General features: G+C 46.1%; 1 protein-coding gene across 2 annotated transcripts in view; it reads right to left on the bottom strand.

The window, feature by feature from the left end:
* The window catches only part of CARD19 (caspase recruitment domain family member 19), a 50,786-nt gene that overhangs the window by 25,484 nt on the left and 9,648 nt on the right, over positions 1 to 15,654 (bottom strand). Inside the window, exon 1 of one of the 2 annotated variants that reach the window (XM_048858387.2) lies at positions 14,085 to 14,426. The exons of the other annotated variant lie outside the window; for it this stretch is intronic. Coding sequence (XP_048714344.1) covers positions 14,085 to 14,091 — 7 coding nt within the window. The 5' untranslated portion in view covers positions 14,092 to 14,426. Of the gene's footprint in view, positions 1 to 14,084; positions 14,427 to 15,654 lie in introns of those variants that run through there. 2 annotated transcript variants of the gene reach the window in all.

Below are 15,654 nucleotides of genomic sequence, written 5' to 3'. Positions count from 1 at the left end.
AAAAACTCATGATTTAATAAAAAATCTTCTTTTTCTCACAGTGATACCCACTATCACTTAGAATGGTAAAAGGGCACATCGCTGAAATATGGCACATATATTATTACCTTCTTCATCGGCTGGAAATGCAGCCGTCCTGCTTAAGGCAACTGTACACAATAGTTTAGGGCAGGAAAGGAAGACGTCTACCATAGCCAGTCAGAACTGCTGGGGGAATTTAGTTAGATTGAATGAAGAAATCCTGCAGTCCTGACTCTGTGCTGACACACAGACAAAGTTCCCATTGACTTACTGCCAGTTTTGTCTGAACAAGACTTGGCACAAGGTATATTCCCAAAACTGAAATACAGCCAGGGCATTAGGAATAAGATCTCTGCTAAAGTACAGGGAGTTCTTCATAGCTTTTATGTGACATATCAGGGTACAATCCAGACAAATGAGCAGCAGTGTCACACCCTGCCCTGCACCCTTTGGTGCCTCACTATGCTTTGCTGTAGTATCTTCCAATGGGTGACTCACCAGCGGCCTTCCAGCATGCAAGCCACACCCTGAGTGTTTGTGTGTCAGCCACACTTGGGTTACACTCTGGCTCTCACCAGCCTGGGTTATACCACGAGGCGACCCCAACACACCCCCAGTCTTAGAATTTGCTCCAGAAGTGTCCTGTACTTCCCAGCCCTCTCCTGGGTAGTACAAAATAATTTAAGTATGTTATTCCTTAAAAGGAATAATATGCATCTTTACACTTCATTTGGGAAAAGAGGAACTTCCAGTAGCAATAAATCCCTCCAATGGAAGTGCATAAAATACAGGTAGAAAATTAATAGAACTTCAAAATAAAATGTGTCATGTAAATTAAGTCCTTTGTAATCTTCAGCAAATTCAAGATTCCTGGTTTCCTGCATTGTTGTAGGCATCACTTCCAATTTTCCAGTAACTGCTTTCGCAGGAGCTTTCTCTTTAGAGCACAACATTCAACTAAAAATAGTTCGGATTGCTCTATGGCTATTTGTGTCCCAAATTTTCAAATACAGATCCATGCAGATTTCACAAATTATTGTTCCTTAGCTAGACGTTGAAAGAGGTGTTTATTCAGAACCATATTTGAAGTAGATGGTAAAAATGCATGGTTCTATTACTGTCTTCTACATACTTAAGCGTTCGTTCTAGACATCAGATCTGACTAGTGTAGGAAAAGAAACCTGTAGAATATCCCAGGGTACATAGGTATGATTAAACTATATGAACAGGTTTTGTTGGTATTTTGGGCTACTAGACAGTACGTGATCCTGCCTAGCCTCTGTGCTTCACTAGCTAGACATGGTGAACTAAATGATGACAGGACAGCCTGAGCACAGAACCTTTACGTGCTACTCTCAGTATAAATGCAGCCCCTGACATTTACGTATCAGAGGTTTAGTATTACATTTCCTTTTCTACAGCTGTGCAGCATTGAAAATGAACAGGAAAGGCTTCATTAAAACCTCCCAGAGTAACCATAATACAGTAAGAGGGGCAGTCACTCCTACTAAAATAAAAACATTGTCTATTGATATTGGAGAGGGCTTGCAATTTCATAGACACAACTGGATTTCAGTTAGACTGTTACTATTTATCCATTATAGTAAATACTTTTACAAACCCTGTCTCTTTTCCATGTGTTTCTAATTCTTACTTTCCAAATTACGTGCTTAAACAGTGTGTATTGAGCTCTTAGGACCAACTGATACCCTGACTCAAATGCCATGAAACTCCCTTTTGTTTCAAAGCAGCATCATGGTACGTGAGTCAGAGCAGAAATTGGACTTTCCCCTCTTCATACCTTAAGACCAGCTCAGCCTAATGCATGCCAGGCTCAATCTGAATCAGAGAGGCATTGGCAGTGTGGGTGTAGAAATGCTGACTCTCCATGCAAATATCCCAGGCCTACACAGATGACTCAGAATCTAAGAGATTTCATCACAGCATGCAGGACGACTTCGGGTGAGACAGCCATGTTCCCTGCTCTGCCTATATGGACACAAAACTCTGTCCCCCTCCTATCCAACCAGACAATTGATTACAGACTATGAGTTGAAGCCTGAGTGTCACACCTTGCATGAGTTCTTCCATAGCAGACCATAATACAGGAATTAAAACAGGGGAGTTATAAACACCTGAACAATTAGGGCACCTCAAGACTCAGGTAAATTTACATGAATGCAAGTGCTAAAAGCACCACCAGGAACTGCTAGAACAAATGTGCAAGGCCAAATAAAAATGTAAGAGGTGAAAACACCAACTGACTTTCCCCTCCATTTTTTTTTTTTTTTTTTTTGCTGCCCTCCTGGTTTTTCCTATCTGCCATACAGACAACATTCCACAGTGCATTAACAGCAGCTACACTGGTCAAAGTGAGGTTACATCAACTGAAGTTTACATTTAAGTTAAGAGCACATTCTGCGCAGACTGGAATGCTCCCTGCAACCACAGCCCTTGACAGCTGTATGGTCACCAAGAAATCACCACCCCTCCTCGGGAGCTTTATGCTGACATTTGAAAATCCCGCATTTCGTGAAGAGTGGATTATATTGTCTGGTGTAAGCATCTAGGTTCTCAGGGGTGGCTCTGCTTTCTTCCTCTCTATGCCAAAGCCGGCAGGAGAGAAGGTTTCAGACAGTGATTCTAGTTTCCCTTGTCTGAGAGTTCAGGCCTCCCACTGGATACTGCTGAATTGTTCCTCCCAGGGATTAAGTTGTTCCCTGGCTCAAAGACAGTTACTTATGAGGAACAATTATTTTGTTTTTTGCCTGTGGAATGTACCCAATAGCTTCAGAATTTGGATTTGGGTAAATAGCCAAAATATCTTAAAGGGATTCTTGTCAATTAATAGAGATAGTAGCGAGGTACTATCAGATAGCACACCTGAGCCCTTCATGGGTTCTTCTCTCCCCTGTTGCTGGGTGAAAGGTCCACACAAACCACAGGAGGAAATGTTTCCAGTCAGGTCCCCACTATTCCATGGCTGCAGAATCCATTGTGCTTCAGCAACTCAATTTACTTCTTTTATTTTTAAATTATGGGCTGGATCTTGGGGTCTTGCTGAGGAGCATTAAATGTAAATCTGGAGGGTACATATGCACACTTTAAGGTGGCTTTCAGCAACAATGTGATACACTGCTCCTGAGGCTGCCTTGTAAATGTCTGATTCTGCAGTCTCCTCTAATCTCGCCAATAGCCCCAGTGGGTTCTGGTAACCCCACCCCCTTTTCTCTAAAGCAATGGCTCTCAACCTTTTCAGATGACTGTACCCCTTTCAGGAGTCTGATTTATCTTGCATACCCCCAAGTTTGACATAACTTAAAAACTACTTGCTTACACAATCAGACATAAAAAAACAAAAGTGTCACAGCACGTTATTACTGAAAAATTGCTTACTTTCTCATTTTTACTATATGATTATAAAATAAATCAATTGGAATATAAAAATTGTACTTACATTTCAGTGTATAGTATATAGAGCAGTATAAACAAGTCACTATATGAAATTTTAGTTGATACTGACTTTGCTAGTGCTTTTTCTGTAGCCTGTTGTAAAACTAGGCACATATCTAGGTGAGTTGATGTACCCTCTGGAAGACCTCTGCTACCCCCAGGTGTATGTGTACCCCTGGCTGAGACTCATTATGCCAGCCACAAGAAAAGGGCTAGCGGAGCCATTGTAGTGGCTTCTAAATGCCACCTATATTCTATACGCATGGCTAGCTAACCTGGCTTTATTCTGGAAAACTGGCACAAAGCAAACTGTGGTGTGAAAATCATCCATTTTTTAACGGCAGTCATGGGACCTCAGTTATTTATTTTAAATCTAAGCCCATGTGCAATGTGCAAATGAAGTTTTAAAATCATAAGAGGTTGAGAATCATAGAATCATAGATCTGGAAGGGACCTCGAGAGGTCATCTAGTCCAGTCCCCTGCACTCAAGGCAGGACTAAGTATTATCTACATAGACCATCTCTGACAGGTGTTTGTCCAACCTGCTCTTAAAGATCCTCAATGACGGAGATTCCACAACCTCCCTTGGCAATTTATTCCAGTGCTTAACCACTCTGACAGTTAGGAATTTTTTCCTAATGTCCAACCTACACCGCCCTTGCTGCAATTTAAGCCCATTGCTTCTTGTCCTATCCTCAGAGGTTAAGAAGAACAATTTTTCTCCCTCCTCCTTGTAACAACCTTTTATGTACTTGAAAACTATTATCATGTCCCCTTTCAGTCTTCTCCTCTCCAAACTAAACAAACCCAATTTCTTCAATCTTCCCTCATAGGTCATGTTTTCTAGATCTTCAATCATTTTTGTTGTTTTTCTCTGGACTTTCTCCAATTTGTCCAATTTCTCAATTTGAGAATCCTGATTTAAACTCCTTGGAGCAGAGACTTCCTATCTTGTGCAAACCTATTATCAACATTCTAATAATGCATAAAAAATAAAATAAAAAGGAGTGCACACATGCAGGAGAAAGATTATTGATCTATTTTTAAGCAATAGAAATTGGGATTTGTTCTGCATTTCTAACTTGCATGACATTACATCAAAGAAGCAGCAACTACCATGAGAGAAATTCAAAACATTTATGTTGGTGTATGCAAAGATTTATTTTTAAAAAAACAGGCATTATCTTGATATTAGAAGGATTTATCTCTCTGTCCCTTAATCCTTGCCTAAAAAGTTCAGAAATTAGGCCAGCAGCACAACGAGATTGCGGATTTAGGTTACAGCACCATCTTGGCACTGCCCCAGTTATTTTAATAGACTAATTACAACACACTTTCATCACTTATTGTGTGAAGGCTTCTGTGGTTTGAACAGAATACTCATTAAATTACAGAGACAGAGAGAAAGATTATCCCTTTTTTATTACAGGTTATGGACCAGATCCTGTAAAACCTTTATTCATCTGAATAGCCCTACTGAAATCAATGGAACTACTTGAGTGAATAAAAATGTGGGCATTGAACCCTATATTTGTGCATTTCCTGTGCATTAAAACAATTCTGCAACAAGCTAGATTTTGAATATATCCTTACTAACTTTCTACCCGCTGTGCTATGTTACAGTAGTGTCCTGAGACTCTGATCAGGATTAGCGCCCCATTGCGCCAGGTGCTGTATCGCGTGGAGGGATGGCAAAGTACTACAATTCCATGCCTCCACATAGGAAAGACAATCAGCAGACCAGGGAAAGACAGTATTTAATTTTGAAATAATAGTTTCCTGTCACCGCAGTTAAACAATTACATTTTCCTCAATGTGACAGGGTGGCTTGCCCTGGGGCTGGAAAGCCTGGGGCCAAGCCAATCCTGAGAACAGAATGAGTCCCATCTGAGGAGAATCAGACAATTTCCTATAAAGAATAGAAGATGGCTGCAGTGAGACTACAGCGAATGAGAGAGGCTCCTGCAGGGAAGACTCTGAGACGAGGGAAATTGCTTCAGCTAGGAAGGGCTGGTAGTAGTCCGCTAAGGCAGGAGGATAGACTTTTGTGTTTAGTTTTGAACTTTAAGCTATTAAAAAAACCCAACCCACCCAGACTCCAAGAAGGGCTGTGACTGGAAGAGAGACTCTGTGGATTTTGTTTAACGAGCCCTGAAGAAAGGGAAAACAGAATCACGGCCCTGCAGAATCAGCCTTGCTTGCATAGGAGCACGGTGAGGCGGACACTCATCACATTGCACAACTGCTCTTCCTCAACCAACATTAACCTAACTGATTTTTAATCCAGCCCTAGCTTCATTCAGTCATGGAACTGCAGTATGGAGACTGTAAACATGGAACTAGTGAACTGAAGTCAGCCCCATTCTGGATTTACCACCATACTGGGCTATGAAGACAGATGTAGAAGATGGCTCTTAGACTAGCTGCTATTTCAGTGGCTGAGAGGAAATTTAAACAAAGACCAATAATTTTCTTATTTATAGGAAATGGAAGCATTTATAAAGGAGCTGGAGAGGAGAATCAGGAACTGTCATTAGTAGTTAGAAGCAACAGACACGTAAACAAAGCCTAATAATTACATGTTGACTCATACACAGTGCATATTCAGCAAACTTCAGATGTGCCCTGACACTTTCCCCCCTCTGCCTAAATCCTGAAAGGTCACAGGAACATACTGGATGCAGGTCAAGTTTACATTTCGAGCTGGCACCTGGCCTCAGACAGAGAACAAAAAGGAAAAAAAGTATGTTTCCAAAATATAATCAAGACTTATATCATAGAGAAATGTGCTATCATCAGTTATTTGTTGCCACTAGATCCTCAGATATGGAACAAAATACATAATTCAATGTTATAAATGCTCCAAGAAGCAAGGGATGGTAACAAAGCAACATGCTCATCATTTTTAGCTTTCAGGCAGAACATCATTTCCATTATAACCTTCCATAAAATGACACATATCTCTTCTTCTTATAAAACAGGCAATTATGTTTTTGACAATAGTGGCTGAATGACTAGGTCATTATAGTAACTACTGGTGTTTGAAAATGGTTATGATATATTCTGTTCTTGGAGGCAACAAGGCATAGTCAGCCCTCGACCAGACTCTGCAAACAATACAGGCTGCTAGACTGTCCTCTTCCATAAGTCTGCAGGAAAAGGGTCACAGTGGGGAAGGGGAGAATTTCAAAGTTCCCCTCCCAAATGTCTCACCCAAATTGTTCTGTTAGGGGAGCAGGGTTTGCTCACTCCATGACCAACAGGAGTTTTTGGCCCCAGAACATGAAGATCTGAGGGGGTTGGCAAGGAATCAGGGCTACATGCCCTGGCACTAGGGAAGTTCCCTTCCCCCACTGTTTGCAATATTTCAAGATGTTGAGAACCTCCTTTGAGATGCCAGCACCTCCAATTCACACTAAAGTCACTGGCATCTGAGAAGCTGAGGGGGGTCTGCCCACATAGTTCCTTCTGCAGGATTGGGTCCTTAAAATGTAAGCTTTCTGGGGCAGGAACTATTTTTTTGTAACTTGTTTGTACAATGCTTAGTTCAATGGGGTCCTGATCCTTAATTGGTGTCATCAGACCAGCAAAATACAAATAACAAGAAGAACAAGACTAAGGCCATGTCTACACTTACCAGTAGATTGCACTGCTGCGCTTTAGCATGTCTGGTGAAGAAATGCTAAGTTGATGGGAGAGCACTCTCCCATTGACTTGTGTACTCCACGTCCCTGAGAAGCATAAGGGAATTCAGCGGGAGAGCATCTCCCATTGACACAGTGCAGTGTAGACACTGAGGTAAGTGGATCTAACTACTTCGACTTCAGTTACATTATTCACATAGCTGAAGTTGTGTAACTTAGATCAATTTACCGCAGTAGTGTAGACCAGGCCATAATATCAAACTACAGTGGTCACCATAAACACCTTTATAATTTGTCCTTTTGCCTAATTAACTTCACTGTGATAGTCCCCATACTTATAGTAGAGGATATACTGGTATAGTGCACGCATGGTTGTATATAGTAGCATGGTAACAGGATAGGGCATGCCATATGTCACGGACATAGGGTGAGCTGTGCTGTAGAACCCATTATTCCCTCTTGAGGGCACCCCTCTGGGGACTGGTTTTGCTATCCTCACCCCGCTCTGAGTGGAATCACGCAGTCCTACCACCCTTAGACCAGGTCTCAGGGCAGCAGCCCACCAGTTTACCAGCTGTGTTAACAAGGCAGGCCCAACTGTGATTGGCACCTTTTCCTCTGGGAGCCTCTGACCAGCAGCTGATTAAAGCAACTCAAAAACAACTTCTTCAAAACAAATGATTATTTAGTTGCCCAAAGGAAGAAGAGGGAAAGGATAAAACAACAAAAGGCATATATGTCTGGGTCTTACCCAGCCTTTATTCTTTCTTTGCAAGTTCTAGGTAAGTTCCATCCAGCCCATATCCCCTACTCCTGGCTTGGGAGAGACCAACAGCCCTGCAGCATTCTCCGTGTCTCTGTCAAAGATCCATCTTAACCTGCGGCTACCTGCTTCCTCTCTAGGCCAGGCTCTTTAACTATTTAGTAACCCCTTTGATCCTAGGCTCAGAGCTGGGAAGAATAAACCTGGATAGGCTGGTTGGATCCAGGCAATTAATTTCCCAATTAATAGCTCCCGCATTGTTTCCCTAAGGACCCTTGGTATTCACTCTGGCGATAACTTATATTTGTCACTGTTTCATTTCCTGCTTGTTTCCCCCTGTCAGCCTCCTTTGATTTAGCGCCATGAAGACAGGTAGACTAGTATCAAGCAGGTACACTGAGCTGCATAAGTTATCCATAAAAAAATTAAAAAATTAAAGCTATCTCCCTTATTCTCCACACCATAATAACATTAATAATACACAGATACCAATTCTCCAGGTTGTAATGGTGGCCACTGTACCGAAGGATTCTCCAAAACACTTGTTGCAGATCTCCAATTATTACTCTAAAAAGGTGGTTGGCACTTTTCATAATCCTGTTAGAGTGAAATTGACAGAGTTGGAAATTGAAGGCACATGATAGGTACACGGCAATGCAAGGTCCCCACCAACGTGCCTTAGGACGAAGCTGGAGGAACCCTCTTTAGGGATGAAAGGTTAGTTTTCTCTGCTCCTTCAGTTCTCGGCCTCTCTGCTCAGATTTCCAAAAAAGGCCTGCTTCTTATTTTCCTTTCTTTTCTTAAATAGACATGTGTCCACAGAGAACTGGTCTAAGATTATCAAATCACATCTGTCACTGAACAGCTGGCAGATGATAATGATTTTGGTCTCTACTCATCTGTGCTGGATTCAAAGTGATGACCTAGACGTGAAAGGCTCCATATTGCACTGCCAGTCCCCTAAGTCATGCAGTGCCTAGTGCTCATGGAAAGTTTCTAGTGCTAATACACTATACAGGCAAGTGCTTGCACTCAGAAAAATGTTCTGCAGCAAAATTAGTAACCCATCTTTACTTTAAACAACAGCTAACATATTAAATTCATCTGGGAAAGCACAAAAAATAACAAAGCATTTGATCACTGAATGTGGTGTCAATTGTCTCACGCTTGTTCTCAGTTCTCTAACCTTCACATGAAGATCACAACAAATATTTTCCTCTATACCGTAACCAGGAAGTGTTTGTACTGTATGTACTGAAGTAGAATCTTGATGCATAGAGGACTCCGGTTAGATATAATTTACACAAATGTTTTTGGAAGGGCTGGATAGATATTGGGTATATTACACTGGTGATATATATTATTTTCATTAAAATGTTAAAAGATCACAGTATTGTGCTCTCAATAGACGAAGCTATGAAATTTAATATGTAGCAGCAACAGACTTGCTGGTGTCTTCTGTCCATATACATTACAGTACCCAATGATGTAAATGAGCAAAGACATAGAAACCAACCCTCTCTCCCTCAGAATTGTGTGCAGATCCCAACCCTGAATACACTTATTCATATACCTAAATGTAAGCACATACCTAGCCATTGACTTCAGTGGAGCTATGCACATGCTTAGCTTTAAACAGGTGCCTAGCTACCTGCAGAATTGGAGCCTTAGAATGGGATCCATGCTCGCATGTTTGATTGCAGGGTTTCATTGTGTTGTACTGTTCAGAATTGGAACAAGATTTTGGAAATGGATTTTAGGACTGAATAAAGCTTTTCCAAATAGTATTCAATAGACCTTTTCCAAATATTTTGAGTGATACAGTACTACTACTTACAAACTCCACATAAATATTGGCTCTCTATATCAAAAATGCATGACTCAAAGGGTAAAGCATGACTCACATCATAATTAGTCCCCATCTTTACAGCTTCAGCACTTACGGTGGCCTGGCTGTTTTGAAAATGCAGTTGCTAAGAGCTTCAAAGTTGTTATGATATCAGATCAGAAGTGAATAGCTCTAGTAAATGAATGAAAACCTTCCACTGACCCGTGAAATTAAAATATCAGACTTGTAACCCAAGTAACTCTGCTGTGCACAAATTGATGGCAATTACTCTCACCATAATTATCTTGAAGTTAAAAATCTCTCATTATGCAGAGCCGTTAAGAAACCTGCCCTGCTGTTGTTTTACATGCAAAACTTCCGTCTTCACTACTAGGGATTATTCATGTGGAAGAGCTGCAGGATTAAGTCGTAAATTAACTTTAGGATTAAAAAAGTAAAACTAAATAAAAAAATCCAGGAGCCCAGTGTCTTAAATTCTTTTTTCTTCTCAACATTTTTCATAGCTCCAAGTACACTGATCAAGCTGAAAGTCATCAGCGCTTTGAAATTTGATTCTCAACATCACAGTCATGTAAAATGTATCATCCAAGGCTAAATGCTAAATAAGAAAGCAGAAATTAAATGCCTCCTGCCTGGAGCTCCCATTGCCTTCAATGAGAATCATAGAATCATAGAATATCAGGGTTGGAAGGGAACCCTGAAGGTCATCTAGTCCAACCCCCTGCTCGAAGCAGGACCAATTCCCAGTTAAATCATCCCAGCCAGGGCTTTGTCAAGCCTGACCTTAAAAACCTCTAAGGAAGGAGATTCTACCACCTCCCTAGGTAACGCATTCCAGTGTTTCACCACCCTCTTAGTGAAAAAGTTTTTCCTAATATCCAATCTAAACCTCCCCCACTGCAACTTGAGACCATTACTCCTCGTTCTGTCATCTGCTACCATTGAGAACAGTCTAGAGCCATCCTCTTTGGAACCCCCTTTCAGGTAGTTGAAAGCAGCTATCAAATCCCCCCTCATTCTTCTCTTCTGCAGGTGAAACAATCCCAGCTCCCTCAGCCTCTCCTCATAACTCATGTGTTCTAGACCCCTAATCATTTTTGTTGCCCTTCGCTGGACTCTCTCCAATTTATCCACATCCTTCTTGTAGTGTGGGGCCCAAAACTGGACACAGTACTCCAGATGAGGCCTCACCAATGTCGAATAGAGGGGAACGATCATGTCCCTCGATCTGCTCGCTATGCCCCTACTTATACATCCCAAAATGCCATTGGCCTTCTTGGCAACAAGGGTACACTGCTGACTCATATCCAGCTTCTCGTCCACTGTCACCCCTAGGTCCTTTTCCGCAGAACTGCTGCCTAGCCATTCGGTCCCTAGTCTGTAGCGGTGCATTGGATTCTTCCATCCTAAGTGCAGGACCCTGCACTTATCCTTATTGAACCTCATCAGATTTCTTTTGGCCCAATCCTCCAATTTGTCTAGGTCCTTCTGTATCCTATCCCTCCCCTCCAGCGTATCTACCACTCCTCCCAGTTTAGTATCATCCGCAAATTTGCTGAGAGTGCAATCCACACCATCCTCCAGATCATTTATGAAGATATTGAACAAAACCGGCCCCAGGACCGACCCTTGGGGCACTCCACTTGAGACCGGCTGCCAACTAGACATGGAGCCATTGATCACTACCCGTTGAGCCCGACAATCTAGCCAGCTTTCTACCCACCTTATAGTGCATAAGATTCATTCATGGACAGCCTACAGGATTAGGCCCACAGCCAACTATGAAAGAGAGATGATCTCTCATACATACACACATCGGCCACCTCAGGCTATTTAAATAGATGCTTTTTGTGTTTGTTTAGAAACAAACAAATCATTACTCCCAAATTCAAGCCATGAGCCAGCAGTTCATATTCACCTGGTGGTAATTGTAATAGATCTGATTATTATGCTCTGCATTTATAAAGGGCCCATTGCTGTGGCAACTGGAGCACTTCTCCACAGGAGTTAAAAGCAAGCCCACATGGGTAGACGCAGATGTCAAGTTACTGCAATGTTTGCCAGGAAGAAAGAAAACGAAAAACTAAACAAAATCTCAAACCCAAATCAGCCTATTTTGCCCCACAGCTCTTGAAACCAGCCAGCTAGTTCATTTTATTCACCCTCTGCATTTTATTAGAGGTGGATGTGAACTTGAGAACCACTGTGTGGAGACGTGAGGGACCATCTTTTTGTTCTGTGTTTGCACAGCACCGAATGCAATGGGCCTTTGTCCATGACCGGGGCTCCTAATTTGAGCTCAGAACTTGCAAGATGAGGATAAGTGGACAGTTACTGCCCGACGTGAACTATTGATCATGTGTCAACCGGGGGGGAACATGGTATTTACTACTGTAAATCAGCTAAGTACATATAACCCAAGTGCAAAGACATGCCAAAGGGTATATTATTAACTGGAGTTAAGGTTTATGGCCGAAAATTATTGCACTGCAAGTTAACAGCACAACTGGGTTTTCACCGTAGAGCTACGTACACAGACACAGCTCTAGGTTACCACACAATGTGCTGTGTGACCATTAGCATGGTGTGGAGGCCAGTGAAGTCTCCTGGCTGTCAGGCTGCAGACTGTCCTGGATTCCATTAAAATAGGCCTGGTTTGCCAGTCATTACATTGCTGGGATACACAAGCTGAAGGTTGCCATAGGGAAGCTCTCAGCCCCACAGTACATTTTTAAGGGCTATCTGAAGAAAAAAAAGGACTGAGTTTTGAACTGTAGAAATGCAAGGGGTTGTTTCCTCTTGAAGGGGAGAATTTCTGCTTCCAAAAGTCAATGCTGTGCTTACAAGCCAAGTTTTCCAAACAAGTACTGATCAGGACACAGCATTGCCCAGACAGAGCAGGAACTATTTCCAAAAGACTGGCTTGCTCGCCGTTGCTGAGGCCTTACAAACTCATTGCAGAGAATGCTCCTAAATGCCTCCAGCTGCTGCCCCACCTTCCATTCCCAGCTCCGTGCGCCCCCTGCAGCCAGAGTCACCCACAGCCACTGGACGCGCTCTGGGCGCCTTCTCCAGCCACCCCAGCTCCGCGCGCCCCCTGCAGCCAGAGTCACCCACAGCCAGTGGACGCGCTCTGGGCGCTTTCTCCAGCCACCCCAGCTCCGCGCGCCCCCTGCAGCCAGAGTCACCCACAGTCACCTGACAAGCTCTGGGCGCTTTCTCCAGCCACCCCAGCTCCACGCGCCCTCTCCAGCCACCCCAGCTCCACGTGCCCCCTGCAGCCAGAGTCACCCACAACCACCGGCCGCGCTCTGGGCGCCCTCTCCAGCCACCCCAGCTCCGCGTGCCCCCTGCAGCCAGAGTCACCCACAGCCACCGGCCGCGCTCTGGGCGCCCTCTCCAGCCACCCCAGCTCCGCGCGCCCCCTGCAGCCAGAGTCACCCACAGCCACCGGCCGCGCTCTGGGCGCCCTCTCCAGCCACCCCAGCTCCGCGCGCCCCCTGCAGCCAGAGTCACCCACAGCCACCGGCCGCGCTCTGGGCACCCTGTCCAGCCACCCCAGCTCCGCGCGCCCCCTGCAGCCAGAGTCACCCACAGCCACCGACCGCGCTCTGGGCGCCCTCTCCAGCCACCCCAGCTCCGCGCGCCCCCTGCAGCCAGAGTCACCCACAGCCACCGGCCGCGCTCTGGGCGCCCTCTCCAGCCACCCCAGCTCCGCGCGCCCCCTGCAGCCAGAGTCACCCACAGCCACCGGCCGCGCTCTGGGCGCCCTCTCCAGCCACCCCAGCTCCGCGCGCCCCCTGCAGCCAGAGTCACCCACAGCCACCGGCCGCGCTCTGGGCGCCCTCTCCAGCCACCCCAGCTCCGCGCGCCCCCTGCAGCCAGAGTCACCCACAGCCACCGGCCGCGCTCTGGGCGCCCTCTCCAGCCACCCCAGCTCCGCGCGCCCCCTGCAGCCAGAGTCACCCACAGCCACCGGCCGCGCTCTGGGCGCCCTCTCCAGCCACCCCAGCTCCGCGCGCCCCCTGCAGCCAGAGTCACCCACAGCCACCGGCCGCGCTCTGGGCGCCCTCTCCAGCCACCCCAGCTCCGCGCGCCCCCTGCAGCCAGAGTCACCCACAGCCACCGGCCGCGCTCTGGGCGCCCTCTCCAGCCACCCCAGCTCCGCGCGCCCCCTGCAGCCAGAGTCACCCACAGCCACCGGCCGCGCTCTGGGCGCTTTCTCCAGCCAATCTCCTGCCTGCCGGAGCTGCCGCCCCCTACGAGAGGCGCTGCGAGCCTAGCCAGAGCGCCTGCCCCCTCCCACGCCGTCCCCAGCAGTTGCCCGTTTGGAGGCGAAGGGCGCTCGCTGACCTGGCATGATGGCGGTAGCTTGGGGATCCCGACCGGGGGCAGTGTGTGGAGACTTCCTTGTTTTGCAGCCGCAGCAGCCAGTCCCTCCCCTCCGTACGCTCACGGGCCCGTCCTCCTCCGACTGGCAGGCGGCGGCTGCAGGGAGCCCCAGCTGCTGGGGCTCTGGTTACAGCCTAATGCCTCCCTCCACCAGTCTCTCCAACATCATCCACCCGCCCAGCTGCACGTCAAAAGAAGCCGCCGCCCGCCCGGCTCTCAGCAGTGAAGGTGGCCCAAGGCTTCCTTCTCCTCGCTCCCTCCCCGGGACCGGCAGATGTCGTCTGCAGGCTGCATGTCGGGTGGTGATGGGACCTGTTAACTCCTGGAACAAGGCACCGACTCGGATGACCCAGAAAGAATCACGCCTGGAGAATAAATGAGCTCTGGGGTTCTGAGCCTCGGCTCCTAGCTACAGGGGCTCAGCAGCAGCCCCGGCCTTGGCACGGAACTGGCCTCCTTTAGACATTCCTTTTCTTGGTCCTTAACCCCGTCTGTAGTATGGGAAAGCAACAGGAGGAGCAAGGCAAGTGGATGGTTATTTCAGTACAAAGCAAGCACCTTCCAAAGACAGCAAGGGAAGCCAGCTCTTCAGTGCCCAAGAAGGGGGGAGTGTGTGTGAAAAGGGGCCACTGGGGGTACACAGAGGTCACATATGCAAGAGAGCAGTGCCCTCAGTTGGTGGGCAGGGAAGCAGTCTTTCATGCACGCTAGGCATTTACTAGAAATGGGCTCAAGCCATAACATACCATCCAGATTTCCAAAGTGCCCCGATGGGTGGATTTTCTATTTAGTTTGTGCACAACACTAGCACGTAATAGCCGTGGGGGCTCAGAGCTGCCCTGCGGTGGGAGTGTGTGTGGAGTGGGACCAGTCACACCAAATAGCACTTACTTGAGTAGTCCTGCTGAAGTCAATGGGACTACGGGCTTGCTACCAGTCTAAATAGAGATTACAGAGTAAGGTCCCAGATCAGATGACCAGCAAAGTGCATGGAGCACCTTGTGCCGTGCATCCCTTTGCCCTAGCAAGATCCCTGTGACAAAGAAATGGCTCCCTATTTCTCACCAGTCAGGACAGGATTTGGTGATGTTCTAGTGTGACCCAGGGACCTCTTAGGGTACGTCTAAACAGCAATTAAACACCCCGCGAATGGCCCAGGTTAGCTGACTCAGCTCAGGCTTGTTGAGCTCAAGTTGCAGGGCTGTAAAATTGCAGTGCAGATGCTCAGACTCAAGCTGGAGCCTGAGCTCTGAGATCCTGCAACGGGGGAGGCTCCTGGAATCTGGCCTCGAGGCTCCAGCCTGAGCCCAAACATCTACACTGCAATTTTTAGCCCCATGTGGCCAAGTCAGCTGACTCAGGCCAGCTGTGGCCGTGCCATGGGTCTTTTATTCCAGTGTAGACATACCTGTAGTGCCAGCAGGCGTGTCATGTATGGATAATATGAAGGCGTTATGTATCTACACTGAAACTTATGTTCTTAAGGTTTGTGAGTTGCGGTCACTCACCAGAAGTAGATAAGTTTCTTTCA

This window comes from Caretta caretta, chromosome 7 (assembly GCF_965140235.1).
Source record: "Caretta caretta isolate rCarCar2 chromosome 7, rCarCar1.hap1, whole genome shotgun sequence".
NCBI classification, from domain to species: Eukaryota; Metazoa; Chordata; order Testudines; family Cheloniidae; genus Caretta; species Caretta caretta.
Note: the sequence above shows the minus strand (reverse complement) of the source record. Positions and strands in the feature narration are given on the sequence as shown.